Source organism: Elgaria multicarinata, chromosome 1 (genome assembly GCF_023053635.1).
Source record: "Elgaria multicarinata webbii isolate HBS135686 ecotype San Diego chromosome 1, rElgMul1.1.pri, whole genome shotgun sequence".
NCBI classification, from domain to species: domain Eukaryota; kingdom Metazoa; phylum Chordata; class Lepidosauria; order Squamata; family Anguidae; genus Elgaria; species Elgaria multicarinata.
This window is the reverse complement of record NC_086171.1, coordinates 117,053,026-117,076,453: the sequence shown is the minus strand read 5'-3', so window position 1 is coordinate 117,076,453 and position 23,428 is coordinate 117,053,026. Positions and strand designations below refer to the sequence as shown.

General features: G+C 39.8%; 1 protein-coding gene across 2 annotated transcripts in view; it reads right to left on the bottom strand.

Moving 5' to 3' along the window:
- The window catches only part of CAMSAP2 (calmodulin regulated spectrin associated protein family member 2), a 90,939-nt gene that overhangs the window by 19,462 nt on the left and 48,049 nt on the right, over positions 1-23,428 (bottom strand). Inside the window, exons 5-9 of one of the 2 annotated variants that reach the window (XM_063135295.1) lie at positions 21,338-21,370; positions 17,659-17,800; positions 17,060-17,199; positions 2,351-2,444; positions 510-603 (exon numbers count right to left, since the gene is read on the bottom strand). In XM_063135295.1, the coding sequence (XP_062991365.1) occupies positions 510-603; positions 2,351-2,444; positions 17,060-17,199; positions 17,659-17,800; positions 21,338-21,370 (503 nt within the window). The remainder of the gene's footprint in view (positions 1-509; positions 604-2,350; positions 2,445-17,059; positions 17,200-17,658; positions 17,801-21,337; positions 21,371-23,428) is intronic. The other variant, XM_063135303.1, reaches the window with a different exon arrangement.

Genomic DNA, 23,428 nt, shown 5'->3' with positions numbered 1-23,428 from the left:
TCTTAAGACACATGAGCCTGCATAGCACCAGAAAATAGGGCTGCATTGTAAGATACACTTTTTTTGTCTGGTGCTCTGAGGGCCTTCTTCCACAATACTTGGAAGTACAGCACCATGTACATTGATGGTGCTATATAAATAAATAAATAAATAATAATAATAATAATAATAATAATAATAATAATTAAGCCTCCCTATATTTATTTACTATTAGAAATATTTTATACTGTCTTTCATCCTACTATACTAGAGATTCCAAAAAAATATAACCCAAAATCCTAAAAGTAAAATATACAGCAAGAAACCGTCATCAGTTACAATAATAAAAGGCAGGGAAAACATAAAATAGATAGTTCAAATAAATCAGCTTAAGTTTTATAAAGTTGGCACTGATACTACTGGCCAGGTAAATAAAAAACAGCTAAGCCAATAAAACATATAAATTGTTTTGCTCATATCAGTTCCGTCTTGAATTATAAATACATACAAAAGAAGTTAGGGAGTTATACCTGGGTATCATGTCAGAATCAAGTGAATCACCTGGGTAGTTTCTTCTATTGGCATTTGTGGCAGGAAGAGAGGATGCTTCTTTTGGAGGCTCAGCTAAAACAAAAATTAAAATGTTATATATTATGGCTGTAAACGTAAAAGTCCAGACTCAGGCAAATCTTCAACTGGTCTGAAACAGAGTAGTATGGTGCTCAGGGAAAATGGCTCTTTGAGCATATAATGCCCATTTTAGAACATTTACACTGGTTACCCATATGCTTTTAGGAATGATGCAGAGTGCACCAGATGGCTTGGGTCCAGAGTACCTCAAGGATCACCTCCTCCCATATCATTCTGCCCATACCCTAAGATCTGAGGGGAAGCTCTTTTCTACAGAGAAGAAAAGAGTACTGTACTGCTTTCACTGTACTGCTTTCAGTGTACAGTGTATACTGTACACTGTACTGCTTTCGTCGCCAGCTGAAGACCTTTTTATTCACTCAGTATTTTAACACTTAATTTTAACTTAAATTTAAATTTTACTGTTTTAACTCTGTATTTTAATCCTATATCAACTTTGCTGTGTGGTTTTATCCTGCTTGCGCTTTTTATACTGTATTTTGTAATTGTGTTTTAAACTGTTGGGTGTTTTACTGTGGTTTTAATTTTTGTGAACCGCCCAGAGAGCTTCGGCTATTGGGCGGTATAAAAATGTAATAAATAAATAAATAAATAAATAAATACATCTGTCTTCCATTCCTTCCCCCACCCCACCTTTAGCTTCGGCTGTAAAGACAATTTGGTTCAGGTGGGCTTTTTATTGACCATGGTACTTTAAGCAGCCTCTGATGGTTTAAACTACGTTTCACAGTATTTCAGGGTCAGTTTTTTGTATTTAATTGTTTCATTGATTGTTGTTTTATTGTTCTTTGAATGCATTTCCATGAAATTATTCTATCAAACAGAAAAACAAGCCCTCTCTTCTCCAGCATGAACAGCAATAGTAACTTCGGAAGGAACTCTCTCAAGATGCCATCCAGTTATTCACAACAATCTCTGAGCTAAAACATAAGGGAAGTGCATATGGGAGATCACAGGAAGTTCCTTTTTACCACGTCAGACTATTGGTCCATCTAGCCCAGTACTGCCAACACTGACTGTCAGCAGCTTACCAGAGTCTTTGGCAGAGGTCTTTCATGTTATCTGCAATCAATCTTTTTTAAAAAGCCACCGGGGATTGAACTTTGGACCTTCTGATTGCAAAGCTTACGTTCTACCACTGAGCTATGGTCCCTCCCTGAGAACTGCCAAAGCTTCTGTTGCTATTCACACTATGCAAGTGGGGCTTAGGAGGCCATTTGCCAGGGTCCCAGGGGGGACAGCAAGTTAACTGCCTTGTTAGATTATCTTCAGTGGGGCCATCAGGGTTGGGCTTTGAGGTTTACGTCCAGTGCCCCACTCAACAGAAAAAGCAGGAGGGCCCCCCAAATGCAGCAGTGCCGCATTACCACATTTTGAAATAAGTGAAGTAACATGACCATCTAACCCCCACACCAAGGCTGTAAGTTCAGAGTCTAAAATGATCTAACCGCACCTTTAGTTATCTTTTATGACGAACGGCAGTCTAGAAATAATTTTAATAAATAATCAAAACATGATTTTAATAAATAATGAAATGCTGGGAGAGTTCCTGTCTTCACCAGTTCACAATATGGTCCAGAAGGAGAAGCGGATGAGAAATAAATAAATAAATAAATAATAATAATAATAATTTTAAAATGGTGGCTGAATTAACACCGTTTTAATCTCCTTCATGGTGTCCATAGAGTTTAACATAACATGTAGCACCTTAAAATATTACCTTCAGGATGAACGACAACTCGAGGCTGGACAAAGGACGGCTTCACTACTTCAAACCACCAGAACAGCTCTGCCATGAACACCAAATAATTACTCTATAATAAGAGATGGAAGTTGAGTTAGAATTAAAATGTAGAGTCCAAAGCACCTAGCTGGAATGGAGGGGAAATCATAATGTTATATTCAGTTTTTGCATTCAGTTTTTTCATTAGCTTTGTTTTAAAAGATGAGATTATGAGTAAAAAGTGTTACAAATTTGACATGACAGACAGCATAGGAAATTTTAAAATCAGGAGCCAAAACAGACCGTTCTTTAAAATAAACTATGTCTTCTTTCACTTTACTCTGGAGTAGACACAGGGATTATAATCTAGATCAGGACCCTAACATTTCCCCCTGCTATGGGCCTGATCCAGCTTGCCCTCCTGTTCTTGCAATTTCTATTGCAAAATGTTGATCTTTAAAGCAAATGGTTCACTATTTTGCAATAGAAACTTCAGGTGCTGGGGTGGGGTAGGGTGCACAATCTGGATTGGGCCCATAGTGGGGGAAGGGTTAAAGTCCCTTATTCCTCTGACTAGGTCCCCAACCTGTGCTTACTCAACAGTAAAAATGAAAAAGGTAATGTCTGTTTTAGCCCTAGGTGTCCAAAATACACAAAACGTAATTAACTGGTAGTTACTTGTACGCAACCGCAAGGGGAGCTATATTAATACATTTCCTGCACTTTCCCGACAAATTGTCCTTAGCGGTAGACAAAGGCTCCTGTCCATGGCAAACCAGATCCTAAGGTAGTTGTGATAGTAATACGTTGCCCTCCAACTAAGGGCGCAACAGCATTCAAATCCAGTTGTTTTCCATTTGTCTCCTTACAACTGTAAAGCTAGTACAATTTAAGTCAATGTTCAGGGTACAATTTAAATCAGTATTGAGGGTTTAATGTTGTTGTTTATTCGTTCAGTCGCTTCCGACTCTTCGTGACTTCATGGACCAGCCCACGCCAGAGCTTTCTGTCGGCTGTCGCCACCCCTAGCTCCCCCAAGATCCCTCCAGGATTTTGACCAGCCCAAAAAACAGCTTCTAATGATACCAGTTTATTTATAATTATTAAACAGATAAATGGATATGATCGTGCTTTCTCCACCTGGCCACAAGGTGGCAATAAATGGAAAGACTAAAGTACTACCTTTCAGGTGTCACAAAACTTTCAGGGTTAAAAAATCACACACACACACCCCTTACTATGGAGTGGCTTTGCAAAGCAGTATCCAACATTTTACTGAGGGCATTTGCTTTCCAAAAGTAAAAAAAAGACAATAAAATATAAAACAAGAGAGAATGTTGGTGAGGAGACAGTTAAAGGTGAGGCAAGACAGGGCCCACAATACACAGGCCTTAGCTAGACCTAAGGTTTATCCCGGGATCGTCCCGGGGTCATCCCTGTTCATGTAAATGACACACAGGATATCCCGGGAGCAGGCAGGGACGATCCCGGGATAAACCTTAGGTCTAGCTAAGGCCACAGTGATATATATTATTAAACCTGAAAAATGATAATCTGAACCCAGCCATTGCTTGCTCATAGCAGAGAACAAGCATCTTATTGCCATAGTTATGAAATGCAAGCTACAAATAGCACTGTAAGGGGGGACAACGGTCTTTTATATTTAGAACAATAATTAAAGTGAATGGAAACGTTTTTCATTCAAGAAAGGAAGATGTGTGTGGGGGCATGGGAATTACTTCAGCATTTTCTGGAGGGCTAAACGTATTTTATGCTGAACTGAGTGTTTCACGTAACACAGGCCAGAATCCTACTTGTTGCTTAGGCTCATGCAAGGGGCCTGCATGAGTGGAACACGCACAATGGAATGTGTAACGTTTTTCTTGAAAGCCACCCCCTCAAATTATATTGTAAACTATTTTTGAAATTATCTTCCATTTAAAAAGCAGACTGCCATGTAGCATTGTTTGGGGGTGGGGTGGAACTCCAGTTAGAGAAAAAGAAGTTTAAAGACTCTTTAGGCTCTAGTTTTACAGTTTCCACAATTGTATAGATCCTGGCCATAGTGTTTACTGTGCACTGATTTATAGCTGAAGTATTATCTATACACAATATTTTACTACACTGCAAAACACTCTAATCTATTCGACACTAGATGGCAGGCTTGAGACTTCTAGATGTACTTTCCAAACATATTCTGACCTTCATTATTTTTTACTTTCCATAGGCTAGCCATTAACTTCATCATCACAAAAAATGAGGTCACAAAGCATTGGAATAAAGGAACAATTCCTTTATTCTGTTACATTGAAAGCTACTGAAGAAATCCTCATCTTTTATTCAAAAGGTTAAGCACTGTGTAGAGTAGGCATACTCTGCACTCCAACCTTCTGGACTGGGGAATGCTGTGCTCCAGTACTGTTCCTATCAGGAAGGCTGTTTCCAGAAGGAGGTGCTGGGGGACTCTTCCTCTGTCTCATGGCATTCATGCTATGGCGCACCACAGTGCTCTATTTTGTCCCCTACCCTGCTAAGTGAAGTGAACTGGAGATTTGTCTCCTTTCAGAGGAAGCCATGGAAGTACTAAACTCAGAGTCAGAAAGGGACTGGATAAGGGCCAATAAACTGAAGTTCAAATAAGACAGAGATACTGCTGCAAAGTCATTCAGTGAATTAGGAAGCGGTGTTCAGCCTTTATTGGATAGTGTTGCAGGTCGGATCTGCAGTTTCAGGTGCCTTGTCACTGGCTTCCATAGCACAAAGCACATTTCGTCAGCTAAGGCTGGTGCACCAACTGTAACCAAACAGGCCTAGCCTAGCCACCATTATCTATGCTCTGGTAACGTTTTGTTTAGACTGCTGGGATGCATTGTACATGGGGCTTGCCTTTGAAGACTGTTCGGAAACTTCAGCTAGTACTAAGTATAGTAGTAAGATTACTGGCTGAGACCGGAGGAAAAGAATGTATCTCACCAGTTTTGAAAGAGTTACACTGGCTACTGGTCCATTTCTGCACACAATTCAAAATGCCAATTCTTATCCTGAATGGCTTTGATACCCAAGTACCTTCTCCTACACCAACCTGACTGAGTATCAAGATCATTCTCAGAGGCCCTTTCTCCAGGTAAGGAAGATGATGACCTCTGCTACTCCGTCCACTGCCCACACTTTGGGGTTACGTCTGATGAAGAGAGCCTACTATATGCATGTAGGCTCTCCTCTCCCCATAATGTAAAACACTGGATGATCAGGGTCCATTTGTCATGGAGAGCTTTCATGAGCAAGCTCCCCTCTTCAGAACTTCTCCAAGATGTGGAACTCATTAATTTGTTCATTCATTATATATCTATACCACCCAATACATCTATAGCTCTGGGCAGTTTACATTATTTAAATTCATAAAAATACAACATAACAACATTCTATAAAACCATTCACATACAAACATATAAAACAGTTTTACACAATAAACAATAAATCTGCCTCCCTGGAAATTTGCCTCCGAGGATGTTCTTAATACTCAGTCAGGGTAGTGTAGGAACTCCATGTGAATTGATTGCCATTGCATGAGCCCTAATACCCAAATATGTTTCAGGATAGGGCCTTTTCTGTTGTGGTGCCCTGGTTACAGAATGCACTCTCCCAGGGAGGCTTACTTTGCCTTGAGCATGTCATGGAGTCTTTCCAACACCAGGTGCAACCTTCTTCATTTGCCCAGGCCGTTTAGACCAGTGATTTTCACTTGGTTTTTATTACAGCTGTGCACAAGTGCCCTCTCAAAATTCTCCACCCTATTTGTGGCTAGAGAAATTGGGGGGACAATTTGACCGAATTTCTCAAGGGGGAGGCAAAATTCTCGAACAATTTTGCACAGGGAGGCATCACCATTGGCAAGGGTGTTAGAACAACTTTTCTTTTTTCCCCCAAGGTTTTTTTTTTGTACTGCCACTGCAAATGACAACAGCGTGAACTGTGTTGGCAGCCTGGCCCCCATTTTGCATCTTCCACAATGCCCCATATACCTAGCATCACTCCAGGGCATTGAGGAGAGGGAATGTAGCCCCCACAAAAAATAATGGTGAAGAAAATGTGGAGAAAATTAAGAAAAGTGACCTTTTATGTCCAGAGGGTAAGAAAAGAAAGGGGAAAAAACTCAAGAATTCCTTGAAAGTTTTCTTTCCCAATAAAATGAAGTTCCATTTTCTGCCTCATTCGCAGGACAGTTCATAATGTATTTTGAATGTGTGTTGGTGGTGTTTTTGACCTCAACTAATCCCTGTGAGATGGCTGAGGGTACTGTCTATATTATTCTTTCTATTACACATTTCACCATTACTCTATAGTCCCCCAGCTGCCTGCACTTCCTGAGCTGAAAAAGCCCTATGGGAGGAATAAAATTCCATGACGTCTTCCCCTGGGCAGGCAGTGCAGGCAGCCAAGGAGGCTACTGGCTGTCAGAGAGATGACTGTACAATGAAAGACAAGACAAACACACATATTCTTCAGTCATCCCATAAGATAAGGCAAGCACAAGAACCCTGAACCAAACCCACGAGAATTTCTCCGAAATTTCTCCTCCTTTAAATTTCTTTGCAAAAGCAATTTCTTTTCTATCAAATTGAATGAGAACGGTCATAATTTCCATAGGAGAAATTTTCGGAACAGCACTAGTCAGACTGTTGGCTGCTTACTGTTTTTGTGCAAGAACAATGTGCACAGCAAGCCTAAAAATGTTTCTGGGTTCCCTCTCTACATGTACTCTCCCACACATAGGTGCATGCCTTGAAGTACCCAAAGCTACATTTTCACAGCTCATTAAAGGGGGAATGAAGCCCTGCTCAAGAGGCATGTCATTTAGAAAGAAACATGGGGAGCAGGCTACAGTGTGTGTGATTTCCTTCCCTGTTAGGCATACAAATTGGATTAGGCTGAAATAAATCAATAGTTTTTAAAAGAACAAATGTTTCATTCATACAAGCCCTAGTGTGGAAAGAACTGTAGCAGTACCTATTCTTGTAAACCACATAAACCATCTTTTTTTAAAAGAAGTATACCCATGAGACGATCTCGCCTCACTGTAAGTGAAGCGTGCGTGATTATACCTGATGCATCTCAATTCTGGCTGACCGACTTTCGAGCAAAGTGGGTTCAGACTGGAGCTCTTTCAACATTAATATTTTATAAGAAGTTGATGCATAGCAGATAGAGGAATTCAGGCTATTATGCAGGGCCCAGTCTCACGGATGTTCCTTGGGCCACCAGTGAATTGAGCAGGGAACTCCTAGAACCGTCTAAAGTAGGACATGTGTCACGAAGAAGCAGATAGAAAATGATCCAGTTTCTTTTTCCCTTTGCTGATTCCCTGTGAAAGCAATTAACTCTCAATGGCTAAACATGACCTACTTCACAGTGCATGGTGGAAAACTGCAGAGATGAGGAATATTTTACACACACAAACAATTAATTAAACACCGTGTGCAGACCTGCTTAAGAATGAGCCAAATGACTTGCAACCCACGAAGCAAAAATACAGGCATCCACTGAGTTCCACCAGGTGCTTATCAGCCCCCATTTGCAATTCCAGGCATGCAGAAGGAAAAAAAGGGAGGCTTATCAACTGTTGGTGGGCCAAATTTGGTTTGATCACAAGTTGTGTTTTTAAGGAAGCACTTAATTCAAAGCAACCTTGCCCAACCTGGTGTACTCAACTCGCATCAACCCCAGCCTGCAATGGCCAGGAATGCTGGGTGTTGCAGTCCAAAACATTTAGAGGGCACCAGGTTGGGAAGATTGTCCTAAGGATACGCAATGTGATTTAATATCCATCGGGCCTAAGGCATCTACCTTCTCCTTCAAAACATTCTACAATAAAATCATTTAGAGGTTCTGATCTGCTCTCAGAATCTCAGTTGGAGACAGACTGTGTGCACAGACCATCTGCTGTTTGGGTGCAGACTCAGCAGGTAATCAGGCCTTCGCTGTGTCTTCACCTGTCTGTTGTTTCCCCCTCCAAATTTTAGCCCCTTTTTTCTTCTTCTTCTTCTTCTTCTTCTTCTTCTTCTTCTTCTTCTTCTTCTTCTTCTTCTTCTTCATTTATTTATTTATATAGCACCATCAGTGTACATGGTGCTGTACAGAGTAAAGCAGTAAATAGCAAGACCCTGCCGCATAGGCTTACAATCTAATAAAATCAAAGTAAAACAATAAGGAGGGGAAGAGAATGCAAACAGGTACAGGGCAGGGTAAGCAGGCACAGGGTAGGGTAAAACTAACAGTAGAAAGTAACAGTAGAAGTCTGCACAACATCAAGTTTTAAAAGCTTTAGGAAAAAGAAAAGTTTTTAGTTGAGCTTTAAAAGCTGCGGTTGAACTTGTAGTTCTCAAATGTTCTGGAAGAGCGTTCCAGGCGTAAGGGGCAGCAGAAGAGAATGGACGAAGCCAAGCAAGGGAAGTAGAGGCCCTCTGCACATTCAGAAGAGCACCTGAAGATGCTCTTTTTTTAGATTAGCTTTCCCCAACCTAGTGCCCTCCAGATGTGGACTACAGTGTCCACCATCCCCAGCCGACATACCTCATTGGCTGCATGTGCTGGGGTGATGGAAGTTGTAGTCCAACATAGCCAGAAAGCACCAGGTTGTAGATGCTTTTTGAGATTTTTATGCTTCCTCTTTTAGAATATGAAAGCTTGTTCATGACTTTGTGATATTTTGGTTGGTCTTTTGGACTTTTATTCCTAAGGGCTGTCTACAATTTCGTGTAGTTTTCCATTTACAATGCAATTATGTCAGTAAGACCTAGCAAGCAACTGTTTTCCTTCTCTCCCAAAGAAATCCAATCCAGATTTTACTTCCTTCCCTGCAGCAGCTCTCCTAGACAACCCAGACTTTTAGCTGTCATTTCTTATCCTAAGCAGCCTCAAAAGGAGAAAATAAACGGAGCTGGAGTGCTTCTAGATGGAGGGCTCCTCATGCTGCCAATAATAAAACACTGCCCTGCTATTTGTAACTGATTTTCTGCGTTAAGAGAATGACAGAAGAAGCGGTGAGAAAACAAGTGGAAGATGACAACATATGGACCCGTGTAAATTCTGTGAATGAGGCAAGGCAGAAGTGCTATAGAAGTCTCATTTGGAAGCAGCCTTGGTTCCTGCAAAATGTTCATTTTTTTTCTTTCTGGTGTGGAAATGGGGAGTGAGAGAGAAGCCAGTTGCAAGTGGGCCATGGCTCAGGAATGGAGAAAGGTTGCAAAGGGAAGGAAGCAGGCACTAAACATTAAAGGAAGTATAAGGGGGATTTGAAATTGGATTCTCCCATCTAGTTAATCAGCATTACAATGCTTTCTGTTCTTAAAAATATATTATCTGCAATTGGAACGAAGTGGCAGAACTTTGTTGACTGGGAGGAATTTGGAGGGAAGATACACTCAGGGTGAGGGTTGGAGGCTCAGACTGCAAAGGCTGCTGGACGATAGTGCTGGGGAAGGAAGCAAATGTGACTGTCTGGGAAGGACCACCTTTGCCTTTTGACATGGGAAAGAAACGAATACACAATACTGAGCAGTACCAGAGAGAGACTGAAAATGGTGCAGCCAGGCCACCACCCACCGCAGCCAACCAATCAGATCCACGGTGTTCCCAGAAAGATAAGTGAGAGAAAGGAAACAAACCCTTGCCCATTCCATTCAGAACTACAGAACAGCCTCTTTCCCAAAACTGTAGTCCAACTTTTTCTGGCAGCCTAATTTAGCAGGTGTAATGCAACCTCCCTCCCCGAGCATTCTTGCATGCCAAAATCAAAGACCTTTTCATCGCTGGCTATTGGACAGTGTGTTTGTTGAAGTCTGAGCCTTCCCATCTGTGGGCATGAATGTTAGGGAACCCATGCAACCATGGGAGTAGAACATACAGACATGGAACCTCTGCTAATGTGTCCTTGTTCTTGGCCAGGCAGTTTTGCTGGACTGCACTCCACTCAGAATTCAGCCTGGCAAAGAAGCAGACTACACCCTGCTATGCTTTTGCATTAACTAGATAACTAGGGACGAATCAAATGGATCTTAACCCATAAATCTTCCAATCCACACATAGATTTTAGAAAATGCATTTTTAAATCACTGTCCTAGAATACTGAGGCACTGAATGATGTATTTAATAAGAAATTAATTTCTGACTGCTATTCAGAAAGGTGGCATAAACCACATGTGTGCAAATATAGGTTGCAATCAATGAACAGAAATTACTCTGGGCACTGATGATGCTCACTGCACCAAGCCTAACTGCCAAAGGCAAAAATCATATGCTCTGCAGTCTGCACATACTGCAGATATGATGTAAACCAGCTCCCCTCTAACAAGAAGTGGTACATTCCTTACAGGAAGAGCAGTGGAAGAAAACAAAGCAAGAATAGCTACAGTGGATCGAAGCAGTCTGGGTGAGCAGAATAAATAAGGAGCAGAGCGTAATCAATATGTGTTAAACTAAAACAGCAGGTCCCATCCACATATCACTATTGAAATGCATTTTTCTTGCAAGCTCAATTAAAACAATTACAGCCCTTTTATTGCAATTAAAATTCTGTTTAGACCTACACTCCAAAAGTAAAATGTTTTGAACAGTTTATTATTCTAGTGACATTTGCTACAAGCAAAACTGATTCTAAAATTGACACTTGCTATTATTACTGCTTTAATTTTGCAGCAGCTCTTTCTCTAAGAATTCTTAAACTGAGGTAATAAGCACATTTCATTGCACCCTATAGATATTCCAGGAAACTTGTAATACCCTCTGACTGTGATTGTTATTCTGCTAGAGAACAGCTGAATTTCACACATGCTTTACAGAGCTCAGAGCATCAGCTAAGTGTTTTCTTGTCGAAAACCTGGCAACCTTTTCTGTGTAACAACTGCATCTAAATAAGTATATTTCATAAAAAGGTTGTGAAAACACCGCAATTCAATTTTCTCTTAATAAAGATTCCAAGAACCTTCTATAACTTTACTTCAGGAAAGAAATTCAAGTAAGCTCTCAAGATCATATATGAAAACACATTTAACAAAATCTATCCATATTTAAACCCTAACATTCATGCTGTCTATTGTTTATATTTCTTATATAAGTTCATTGTACGGAGTTAATATGACAAAACACATCTCCCTTTAGATATGCTACTGAGCCTCTACTAAGAACAGTGGCAAAGTTTTAATTGGACCAGGGAGTTGTTACTTCTCTAAGTAAACAGATGTGCAGTCCTATCCACATCTACTCAATGCAAGTGACACCAAAGTAAGAATGTACAGAATTGAAACCTTAGCTAAGGAGGTGAAGTACTATTATGAACACAGTGGATATTCAAGGGTGTTTTATAAACACTTTTTTTTAGTAAATGTAATTACAAACCACCACCAAAATTTACAAACATGTTAGACATATGATCTGCTTTTCTGTTTGGGATCCATGAATATGAAAAAGGTTTGGAGGCAGGGAGGGAAGCAAACCACATCTTGAACACCATACACAGAGGCCTGATTTACAATGGTTTAGTGTTACATGCGCAAGCCTCAGGTTCAATCCTCATCTATTTTCTTTCTTCAGTGTTGCCACAGGGAGACAGAAGCTTTTATGTGTCTTTTCTACTAACTGTGCTTACTTATTATGTCTGAACCCAGAGAAACTGTGATTAGTCTTAACTATGGCTTAGGGAAATAACCCAATTTCGAAGTAGAATGTGATTTACAATCCTGGCTTGCTTCCCTAAATTACAGGTGCCCTTCAGATATTTTGGACAACATCTCCCATACGCCACAGGTAGAATGACCAATGGTCAGTGATCACGTGATTTGTAAAACATCTGAAAGGTACTGGTTAACTAAAGTTCTTCGTTTGGACAAAATTAGTAACTGCTGTTAGTTAAAAATGGAAGCAAATTCTTCTGACATCCTTAGAGCCACACCAGGAGAGTGGGGAGCATGCAACCCCAAGGCTTCTTCCCATAGCTCTACAATGTGCTTAGTGTTGCACCTGAATGCACTCATAGTTTAACACATTATCAACACTGATAATGGATTATCAACCGGTTCGCACATCTGTCCTGACAGCTTCAATCACCTTTGTTGAATAACCTCTTTTCTCCCTCAACAGATCAATGGTGTTGTCAAACTGATAACTTCAAGGACTTGAAGCACGAAATACTAGATTAACGGTTCAATTTGTTGATAGCAAGAAGTTGCTGCTGTCAACAACAAAAGTCCCTTCAAAAAAACTGTGGAAAAATTAAACGCTGGCTTATTGTCAGACATCAAAAATCAACATACATAATTCAACATGGGGCAAACACAATAAAGTGATTTGGGAAAGTTTTGGCAATATGGGTTGCAACATTTGAAATAATTAATTTACATATATATTTTAGTATATCTGAATTAGTGTTTCAGCTTATATATACTGCTTGTCAAATAAAGTTATTAAAAAACCTCCCAGTGGCTCAGTTCAGACAACATGTTTCTCATGTTCTCGTGTTTTGGAACTTCACGGTGAAGTTTTTACTCCACCGTTGAGAAAACACTCCATGCAGAATATCCACACTGTGCAGAGGAGAGTTCCTGCACAACCATTGTGTTGTGGGTTGTGTGGCAGGCTCCGTGGAGTTTTCCATTGCATTGAGTTGACTTTTCCCACTGGCTACAGAATTCCCTGGCAGAAGCGAGTGCCGCTCTAGGAGAGCTGCTGGGATTGGTGTTTCCCCACCCCCAGCAACGGCTGATGGGATACTATCGGGAGGACTGGGGGAGGCGAGAGAGTGGAAGAACTGTCAATCAAATGTCACAATGGATTTCACTCAACTCCATGGTAGCCCACAGTCACACAATGGTGGAGTTAGAACATGTTGTGTGGGGAGTACTCCCTAAAAACTCAACCACTGAGTGGAGTTTTCATACTTATTGACTAACGTGTTGTCTGAACTGAGCCAGTATCAACCATCTGTGCAGTGGAAGAAATCCTCATGTGAAACAACATATGAGCAAACTTCTGCTATGTCTGAAGAATTGTGGATTGACACGAGTGTACTTAAGTGAATAATATGGGTAGTTCACATGATCAAACAAGCCCCAGCTGGGCGGCTCTTTTCTGAATTACCCATCTGGGCACAGTTTGTCATGCTGTCTGAGCCCAGTTGGCACAGCTTGTTTCAGGAAGAAACCACCTTCAAATAACTCTACAACAGTCCATGGATGATTTGAGGGTTGTTTCCATCTCAAACAAGCCATGCCCCCATACCAGTAATTAGGGGAATGGTCCCTGGCATTCACAGTGGGGGATTTAAACAACCCACCGAGGCTTATTAACCCTGCTGTGCATGCCAGCCTGATTTTCTGAATTAACCTCACTGGTGCAGCTTGGCATCTACCCTCAAATAACCCATGGGCTGTTGTTGCATTATTGGGTTTGGACAACACAACAAGCCACACCAGGGATGATAATATGGCTGGCACACGCAGTGAGGGAAATAAGCTACCGTGGCTTATTTCCTTTGCTGCGATTATAAGAACCAGCCTAGAGAGTCAGCTGGATGGGGCGAGCTTTGGTGTGAAGAGGAGAAGGGGGGATCTCCAAAAGCTGGGTGGAGGAACCTTCTGTGACTGAAAGTCTTCCTCTGCATAGCATTTCCACCAGTGCAGTTAATCCAGTTAAAATCTAAATCCAACCCAATAGAAGGGAGTTTGGCAAGGGTATTGAATACTGTATCTTAAGATCGTTGCTCTGGAAAGGCTTTAGACACCTACAGAATATTCCCTGATATTCCTTTAAAATTGCCCTCTGAATCATGAACTTTCAACTTGTACAGAAAATGTCTAACAAATATCTATGTAGAAACAACACCTTGATTAGAAAAAAGGCATCCCCAGGACTAAAACTTCATGCTAATGTACCTGTTTCTATAAACAACTTCAATTAAGTCATTAGCTCCACTGTTAGAAAACAGAAAGAAGCCCACAACCCAGAAAAGGAACTCTCAAATGTAAACTTCAAAAAATTAAGCATGAAAAAGAAGCCAACACACACAGAGTTAAACTGAAAAGTGAATACAGGCCACCATAACCTTCCCAAGCACACACACAGCTCTCTCTTGGTCTCCCATATACACATACACACACTCAACTAGACCTCCGGGAGATGGAACTGCAGTTTAACTATTCAAATGTAAAAGTGTCTGCACATTCTTCTATTATTTTTCTAGAAAAGTAACAGTACAATCTGCAAAAATCAATGCAAACATCAGTAACCCCTAGGCAGCAAATCCAATTAAGCCCAACCAGGATGTTTGTGGATGGCAAGGAGAGCATGAAACTTCAACTATGCTGGCTATGGCCCATACTTACTATATGTGTAATTGTGCAAGAATAGGCCTGCACAAATGAGCTTTCTACTTTCACCTCTGAATAGTACTCCTTATTTAACAAGCAGTTTGTGACACAGCATCTGCGCAAGAGACAACTGCTCTTTTTTAGCCCTACTGGCAAATATACCAAATTTGCACAATTCTCTGGATTACAGTCATTAGTAGTTGCCGCTTTAGAATTTGACGCTATTCTTTTCTCAAGGTACAGAACCCCCACTGTAATGATTCAGCATCTCTGACAGAAAGGGAAATATTGTAAGAGAAGTAGCATGGAAGCAATGGTAGCATGACCTAATTATGTAGAATAGCTATAGCCAACATCCAGTGAATATGCTGACATCATGAAAATAATGCTCCATTGAAGAAAAAAAAGAGGGGTCAAGCAATTAGAAAAAAGAAGATGGCTTTTCCTTACCACATACACTTGGAAAATTTATGTGGGTGGGTGTCGTGGGGTGGGGGGTGTCACTTCTTCATTTTTATAAAATGAGAAAATAGTACATTATCAAAGTAATAAAAGGAAACTAAGGATAAAAGGAACTGCCTTATACTGGCTGTGTTCAGACAACACAATAGTCAATGGTGGGTTAATAGTCAATTCCACTGTTGATTATCAAGGGGTACTCCCCACATGACATGATTATAATCAACTGTGGTGCAGATTAAGGCCAACGTCAAGTTGACTATTAGTCAATGGTGTGTTTGATTGATACATCCTCCAAGGTCTTCTGTCACCCTCCTACCTAAGGTTCTTTTAGTGGAGAACAGCAGGGACAGAATCTGCATAAAAAGCATGAGCTTTACCACTGAACTGTCCTACCTTCCCAAATTTTCCAAAATAGAATGATCTCTACTCCCTTTTAAACAAAAGCGCTGTGGAATTTGAACCTACTGCCTCGTAGGTGTAAAGCAGGGTGGGGGATCTCAAGCTCGCAGGCCAAATCCAGCTCTCTTAAAATTTCAGTCTGGCCCTCTGGGCTTCCTCAGGTTGTCACAGGCCTTTTCCCTTGCCCACCAATTATTTTCTCGTTTTCCAGCTTTTACACTTTTTTCTCCCCATTTTAAGCAGTTGAAACGGCTCTCCTAAAGCTCAGTTACTGGCAGTATGAGCTTTAAGCTAAATAGGTCACTATTTTTGGTATTTTGGCCTCATCTCTTTGGCCCTACCTAATCTGAAATTGAATCTGATTTTGACCCTAGGGCTGAAAGAGGTTTCCCTGCCCTAATGTAAAGAGCCAATGTGGTGTAGCGGCTAAAGTGTTGGACTGGGAGTCGGGAGATCCAGGTTCTAGTTCCCACTCGGCCATGGAAACCCACTGGGTGACTTTGGGCCACTCATAAGACTCTCAGCCCAACCCAGCTCACAGGGTTGTTGTTGTTGTGAGGATAAAATAGAGAGGAGGAGGATTATGTACACCGCCTTTGGTTCCTTGAAGGAAAAAAGGTTGGATATAAATGCAATAATAATAATAAAGCTAGTGAGAGTGCTGGATCAAACCAGTGAGACAGAGTGCCTGGCACAATGAAGAACAAAACAGTATTCTATGCAGAATTTAATACTTTGTTTATATAAACCAAGCATTCCCAAACTGTGTACCAGGACATAATAGCATGACTTGGGGAACTACTATTGAGGTACGAGAAATTGATTTTTAAAAGTAAGGCCTCTTGGAAATATATGAATACAAAAGAATAGGATAGTGAGGAGATTGCCTCATTTTTGTCTCAACTTTTAAAGGCTGCAGTGGAGCCTTTACCCCCATTTGTGAACCGCCCAGAGAGCTCCGGCTATTAATAAATAAATAAATAAATAAATTACTTGGAAGAAAATCCGAATGAAATTAATCGAGATGAGTTTTACATGTGTACATTATTAAAATTAATTCAATAATGTATTCCCTAAATTACTGGCATGCTTGACTCATAAACCTTTTAATACTCTAAGTGCGAAGTGTCTCTCTGTTTTTAGTTCAGAATAAGAAAGTGAAGTGAGCTATGTCAACATAAGCCAGCCCTTAAGAATGTAGAAAGCATATCCACACATGCATGCACGGGCACACAAACTCACACACAGTCTATTTTAAGACAGAATATTAAAAATAAATCACCCCTAAAGAGTCAGAATCTTCCAATCAAGGAAAAAGCAAAATGTTAAAGAAGGTTCATGCATTTGGAATATCCATAACTCCATCTACATAATAAATAGTGCATGGAAACATGAAGATATTACAAGTTTTATGACTGTATCTACCCCTTCCCATGGAGAATCATTCAGATAGTGAAGGGTTTCTTCTTTTTCTTCTTTTTTTTACCTTTATTGAAGAAGCAGCGTAGAGCATATCCTCAAGGGTGAAATGGCAACAACGGTTCAAATATTCCTGACAAAATTCCTGCATAAGTTGCAGATTATACAAGCTGTCAGCTAACGACATAGTTTCCTTCAAACAGATATCTAAAATTGAAGAGAAAGAAGATGTAGGAACTCGATGAAAAAAAATATATTTGCTGCACATCCCAACTCTAAATAATATAGAGGGCTGCATTCAGATGCCATGGTAATCCATTATTTATTATGATGGGAATGAGCTGCAGTGAGCTTCAGTGTTCACGCATTCCCCCTCCACTCTCCTCTTTCAGTATGGCAGCGAAAAGGAGACAGACGTTTTAGAGATTTGATATAATGTATGGAGGCTTGCCCTGGTGGAAAAGCTAACTTACAACTTATGTATGGCAAAGGGGTATACTAATTCTGAGGCCTTTGATACAACTTGGCTTCCTTTTGTCACACGTGTCTCTGAAACCTCAAAGAAGTAGAATACAGTTTTTCAAATTAAAAGCAAATAAAAATAAAATCGAAAGTTACATTCTAATAAGCAAATGTATCATTATTAAGCAGGAAGATGGGTCTCACCCTCCAATCTGACGATATCTGGGCAGTAAAAATGGATCAGGGCACTTAAAGCGCAGCCATCTGTACCGTCCTTCAGCAGGTTTTCCACCATTGGAATGCAGGGCAGCTGCTTAAGCAGAGTTTGTTCCTTCCTATAGCGAGCCTGTCACGTAAAAAGAAAAAAATAATATAGGCTCATGCCCAGAAACATATGTGAGAACAGATTCGTACTGTAGATACTTTCATGTATTAACAACAACAGAAAAACTGTCACCAAGCCAGACACAATTTTCTTATTTTATATAGATTGAGCAGTCAAAAGCATAACAAAGTTTCATTTTAAAGGAAAACCCAGTGCCAATTCCATTCAGAGCTATGCCAGTTTTTAATCAGTGACACACTACAGCTGCCTTTGGACAATACGATAGTCAGCAATGGGGTAATAATAATCAACTCGACAAGTATTTATCCAGGGGGTAATCCCCACATGACATGATGATAATCAACCATAGTGTGGATCAGGATCAGCGTTGAGTTGACTATTAGTTCATGCTGAGTTGACTCACCTATCCTCCACCCTCTCTCCCCCCATAGTCCTCTTGCTAGTATCCCATCAGCCATTGCTGCCAAAACTCTATCTTGCTGGCTGGACTAGAGCGGTGGCTGCCACTTTGACCACTCTTGCCTTGTGACTCTGCGGCTGACAAAATAACCAACAGTGGCTGAGGAAATAACCAATGGTGCTCTCCACACAACATGATAACCAATGGTGATTCAAATAGCCGACTCTGCACAGTGTTGGTTAAAAAAACCCCAGCCACACACCCACTGTGAATTAATTAACCAACTGTCAATTATTTCAACCACCATTGGTTATTTTGTTGTCTGAATGTAGTCATACTCCATTTCAATCAATATAGAACCAACATTCACACAGTACTTAGGGCATAAAGTAAAGAGCAAACCCCCACTTCTGTAGAGCTGAGCAGTGGGTAACACAGAAGAACAGACTGTCTAACTCTGCTCTGGTTCAGCAAGGCTTCCTAAATGGAAGAAGAGTGACACTAATTTCACAGCCATCTGAAAAAATGATTTAGTGATTTTGCTCACACTTCAGGAAATGTTCACGCATGTAGTCTTGCTGTTTCACAAAATATAATAGTAAATTCTGACAGACAATATTCTTCCATAAAACCAGTATAGGTTATAACTCAAATATACTGGTAATCTTGTTCCCTTCCTTCAGAGAAAGACAGATAATTTTTTTCTCAAAATGTTTAGCGTTTGAGGAACAGTATCCAAACCCTAAGAAACTGAAACTCTTCTAGGAGACTTAGGAACTTTCCCCACACATCCCAGTGGAGGCTTTGATGAAAATCCATTTAGTAACACCCCTTCCAGATGTGGGAAGCTGTACCATTTATTTTGGGAAGTATTAATCTTTTCACGCATTTTATTCAAGCCTCTATTTTCCATGTGAAGGTTGGGGGCGGGTAGGGAAATATGTTGAACAACCATTCTCCAACATTTGTGTTTGGCGTCCTGACCAATCAATATTATTCTGTGACTTTAAATGTATTGAATAGAGATGAATGCATCTAAGCTAATCTTAGCATTTGCATGAATTCATACTTGCGCAATTGTGTACTTTAGGCTATGGGAGAAATGCACATTTTTGTCTGTTTTTTTTTTTTTTTTTGCTTATTTTCCAAAGGTTTATTTGTGCCAACCCTTATTTGGTGCTCCCAGAATTTTCCCTCCCCTAGGTGAAATTGTGCAGGATTTTGAAGGTGGATGGGGTGCCTCCCAATTAGAGGAGGCTGCCTATGGTCCCAATCCTGCAAACCTTCAAGGCTTTATAGAGTGATGGCAGCTATATGATCCCTCTTGCTGTGCGACTTTATAGGTGAGCAAATTAACCCATAGCACCTGAAAAATGACATGATAACCCACGGTGCACAACAGACAACACAGTAACCCACTGAAGGTTAAATAACCAAACTACAGTGGGTTAAAAATTCCTGACAGACAACACAATATCCCATAATGAGTTAAATAATCCATCATGAGTTATATAATCCATTGTGAGTTATTGTACCATCTGGATGTTCAAATGGATCATCACTTAGTTTATTTTGGTTTACAATGGGGTAGAAAATAATGAAGATTTGAGAGAGGAACCATTTAAATTATAGAAGGGGGCAAGAAAGGCTGAGGGTGAGAATTAATGAAGGGATTAAAGATCCACTCTTGCATATATCCAAGATTTAATTATAAAAGGGGAAAATGTAAAGAGCATTAATTTTACACCTCTTAATAAGTGTAGCAATATAATCAACACAAATCAAACAGTCCTTCCCATGCTTTTTAAATGAAGGGATTTGTGACTTTGACACACATATCCAAGACATATCTAGAACACATCTAGAGATATTTACAGTATTAAATCACTCAGTATGGAGAGTTAATGAATTGCAAGAGATATGTGTGGCCTAAAGAAGGGTGTAGAGTGGTGTGGTGTAATGTGTTGAACTTTATATTCTTAACAGATCAACAGTACCTCCTATGGTGTCTGCATGATCAGGTCACGCCTCTGGAAATCCACAACAGACAAATATCCCGTCTTTTATTTCCAAATTCATATTAAGAGGCTAATCATTTTTTTCTTTTCCTTTCCTTTTTTTTAAAAAAAGTTTATCGCAGACTAGTCAAAACTAGTCAGACCTTTCCAAAAAGGAAAGGAACACCTCAGGATGCAAAGATTTTATTTGTAGAAAGCTGAATGCATTTGGGGCTCTTTTTTTTTTTTTTTTGCTTTTAAGGCCTTCTTCAAGGGGTTATAAAAACATCTGCAGAAATTCTTATAACAAACTATCTCTTGCTGTAATTCACTGGCGACCTATCAGTTTACTTTCCAATCACCTGCAACTGAAACCTGTACGTATGTGTCATACTTGATACTGCTAACATATATTCCTTATAGATGACTATATGGTAATGAGAAGTTCACTCACACAACGGGCAGAGAAAAATTGATCAAATATGTAAACAAAGTACCATAATTCTATTAAAAAGTAGAATATGTTTAAAAGTAGAATGGAGTGGTTTATTTCAAACTTCTCCTACTCTAAGGGACCAAAAATATAAAACGACTAAGGGCATATTTATAGAGAAAAAAGTCCTACAACTCCCAGCATCCCCCATTCAGCATGGCTGAATGGCACATGCTGGGAGTTATAGGCCCTTTCTTGTCTTAAACTCACATAGGATTTCACTGTTAGTGATAAATCAATTTATTTTAGTATCATGGATAGATTTTTCTTATTTGTATTGAACATGAATTTGCACGTGAGTCTATTGTTAGAGACATATTACACCCTGGGGTAAACACACAAACAAACACGACCCCTTCCAATAAATTCCACATTGCCATTATCATATTTTCATACCTCTATAGATGCATATAAGTTACTCAAATAACACTGCAATTAAATCATAATTGCAGTGTTATGATTTCCAGGTTCTATAGTGTTTCCAGGTTACTATAAACCACCTCTGCTGCCCCTTTGGACAGGAATCTACTGAAAGTTACTGAATGGGGAAAAGGGGCACAAGTGAAATGAACAGCTGGATCAGCAAGACATGGACAGAGCCATTCATAAAGCTATTGTATTGAAGTGAAGCAGCTGAGCAAACTTACAGGAACCAGTTTCCAAAACCATTTGGAAGGAGACTTCGGAGGAAGCAGCAGGGAAAAGAAGAAAAAGCAAAAGGCAAAGGAAAGGTGAAAATTTGACCAGAGTTTACAATTTAATTCCATCATGAAACGTTCTCAGTTTTATGCATAACTAATTATACTTAATTGCAATGTGTGAACACTCCCAACACTTTCATTTGCTATAAAAGTGGTTAATAAGAGAATTCCTGTTAAAATAATGACATACTTTTTGTACTTTTCAGCAAATTTCAACAGAATAATTATCACTCGGAGATAAAGATTTGCATAAACCAAGTTTTTTTTATTGCTAGATTAGTAGTGCTGTTTTTTCTAGCTGAAAATTTCATTTAGTATTAAAAATTAATGACATCGGAGCATCTAAGTGAAGTAACAGAAAAAAGCAGCAACATAGGAACCAAGGGATTGTGTAGCAGTAATAAAGCCACACATACCCTCTATAGCAGTTTCTGATCACTGCTAAATCTCCAAGTGAAGATATAAAACTCTTTTTTTTAAAAAAAGGAGTTTTGCACAAGTAGTTTAATAACAACAACAACAACAACAACAACAACAACAAAACACATCCCAAGGGATGATATGACACATAGAGGATGGTCTGAGCTAACCTTTTAGCATAAGTACTAGTAGAAAGTGCCCAATGATGCTAAGTGTCATCAGTTCTGTTCTGAATTCACTCCAGTATGGCCCATTTATTTATTTCATTTTTATACCGCCCAATAGCCGAAGCTCTCTGGGCGGTTCACAAAAATTTAACATGTCTGAGAACTTTTGCTTTTATTGGATGACCAAGTCATGACAAATATCATGTATGGACACTGTGACCAAACACAATATTCTGATGTAGCTCACTAGTGCCCTCTAAAGTGTCTGGTAAGTTGGAACCATGCTTGAACAGACTTACCATGCCTGTTTGTTTTCCAACATGCATCCAAAATGTAAACTCTGTTGTTTTAGAACAGCCTAATTGATTCAAACCAGTTGGCTCTTCTGAAATGTAAGTTTAGGGTTGCTACAAAAGGTGGGTCAAGCTGCTAAGTAATATTCTAATTTTCTGGCTAAACCACTGACATTAAGAATGAAGGGTATTGCACTGCTGGACAAGACAAATTCTCTGCTAAGGGGATGGATTTTACTGAACTCAGAGTCCCATTAAAAGTAAGTGGCTGCTAAATCTTTATCAGCCTTCTTAATAACATCTAATCAGAAGCCAAGACACCCTTTCTGCGATGAACTCTGCATATATTCCACTACTCAAGTAGGTAACATGTAACTAGATAAGTTAGACTGACTTCATTGGTTTTATTTGGTTTGCTGTGTGTGATTGTTGCCTTCCTTTGTTTTTCTGCTTTTTCTTCCCCTCTACCACAAACAACTTTTTAAATATTTGGACATCTGGGGATTCTCACTAAACCATTCACCATATGAAGAATCATAGGGTTACAACACTGCTGCTGATGTTCTTAACATCTTCACACATTTTTTTTTAATGAATTCTTTGTTTCTGGGAATTGAGCAAGAAAATCCAAAATGTCTTTCTTTTTATTTATTTTTCCTGGTCTGGTCTGAAAGGAGCAGACCTTGGCAATAGGGCTCAGATACTCCCCAGACCAGGGTGCATTTAGAGGTTCATCCTGATTGGTAGCAGCCTATCAGTAATTCGTCTTCTTTCTTACAAGGGGAGATCTGTAAAAAGGAGGGATCCAAAAGTAGGGAAAGTCATTCCCCCCTCCCAGTCCAAAACAGACACATATTCAGAATTCAGAAGTTAAATTTCCAGGTTAAATCCACATCATACTGTCTTCACATCATCCAAAACAAATCCTTGTACCGTTGGGACTGCCTACCATTACATTACTATTGAAATGCAGCCATGGAATAAAAATCTTCTTGCTTTCTTAGACTTGTTAAAATTAGTGTCATGGTATTCCCTGTGACCTTCTGTGTTTTTGTTAGCTGTTGTTGTTTTTAGAATGTATTTATTCCATTATATCCCACTTTCCATCAATGAGCTTCATGACTGAGTGGGGATTTCACTCCCCAGTACTTTTCTGA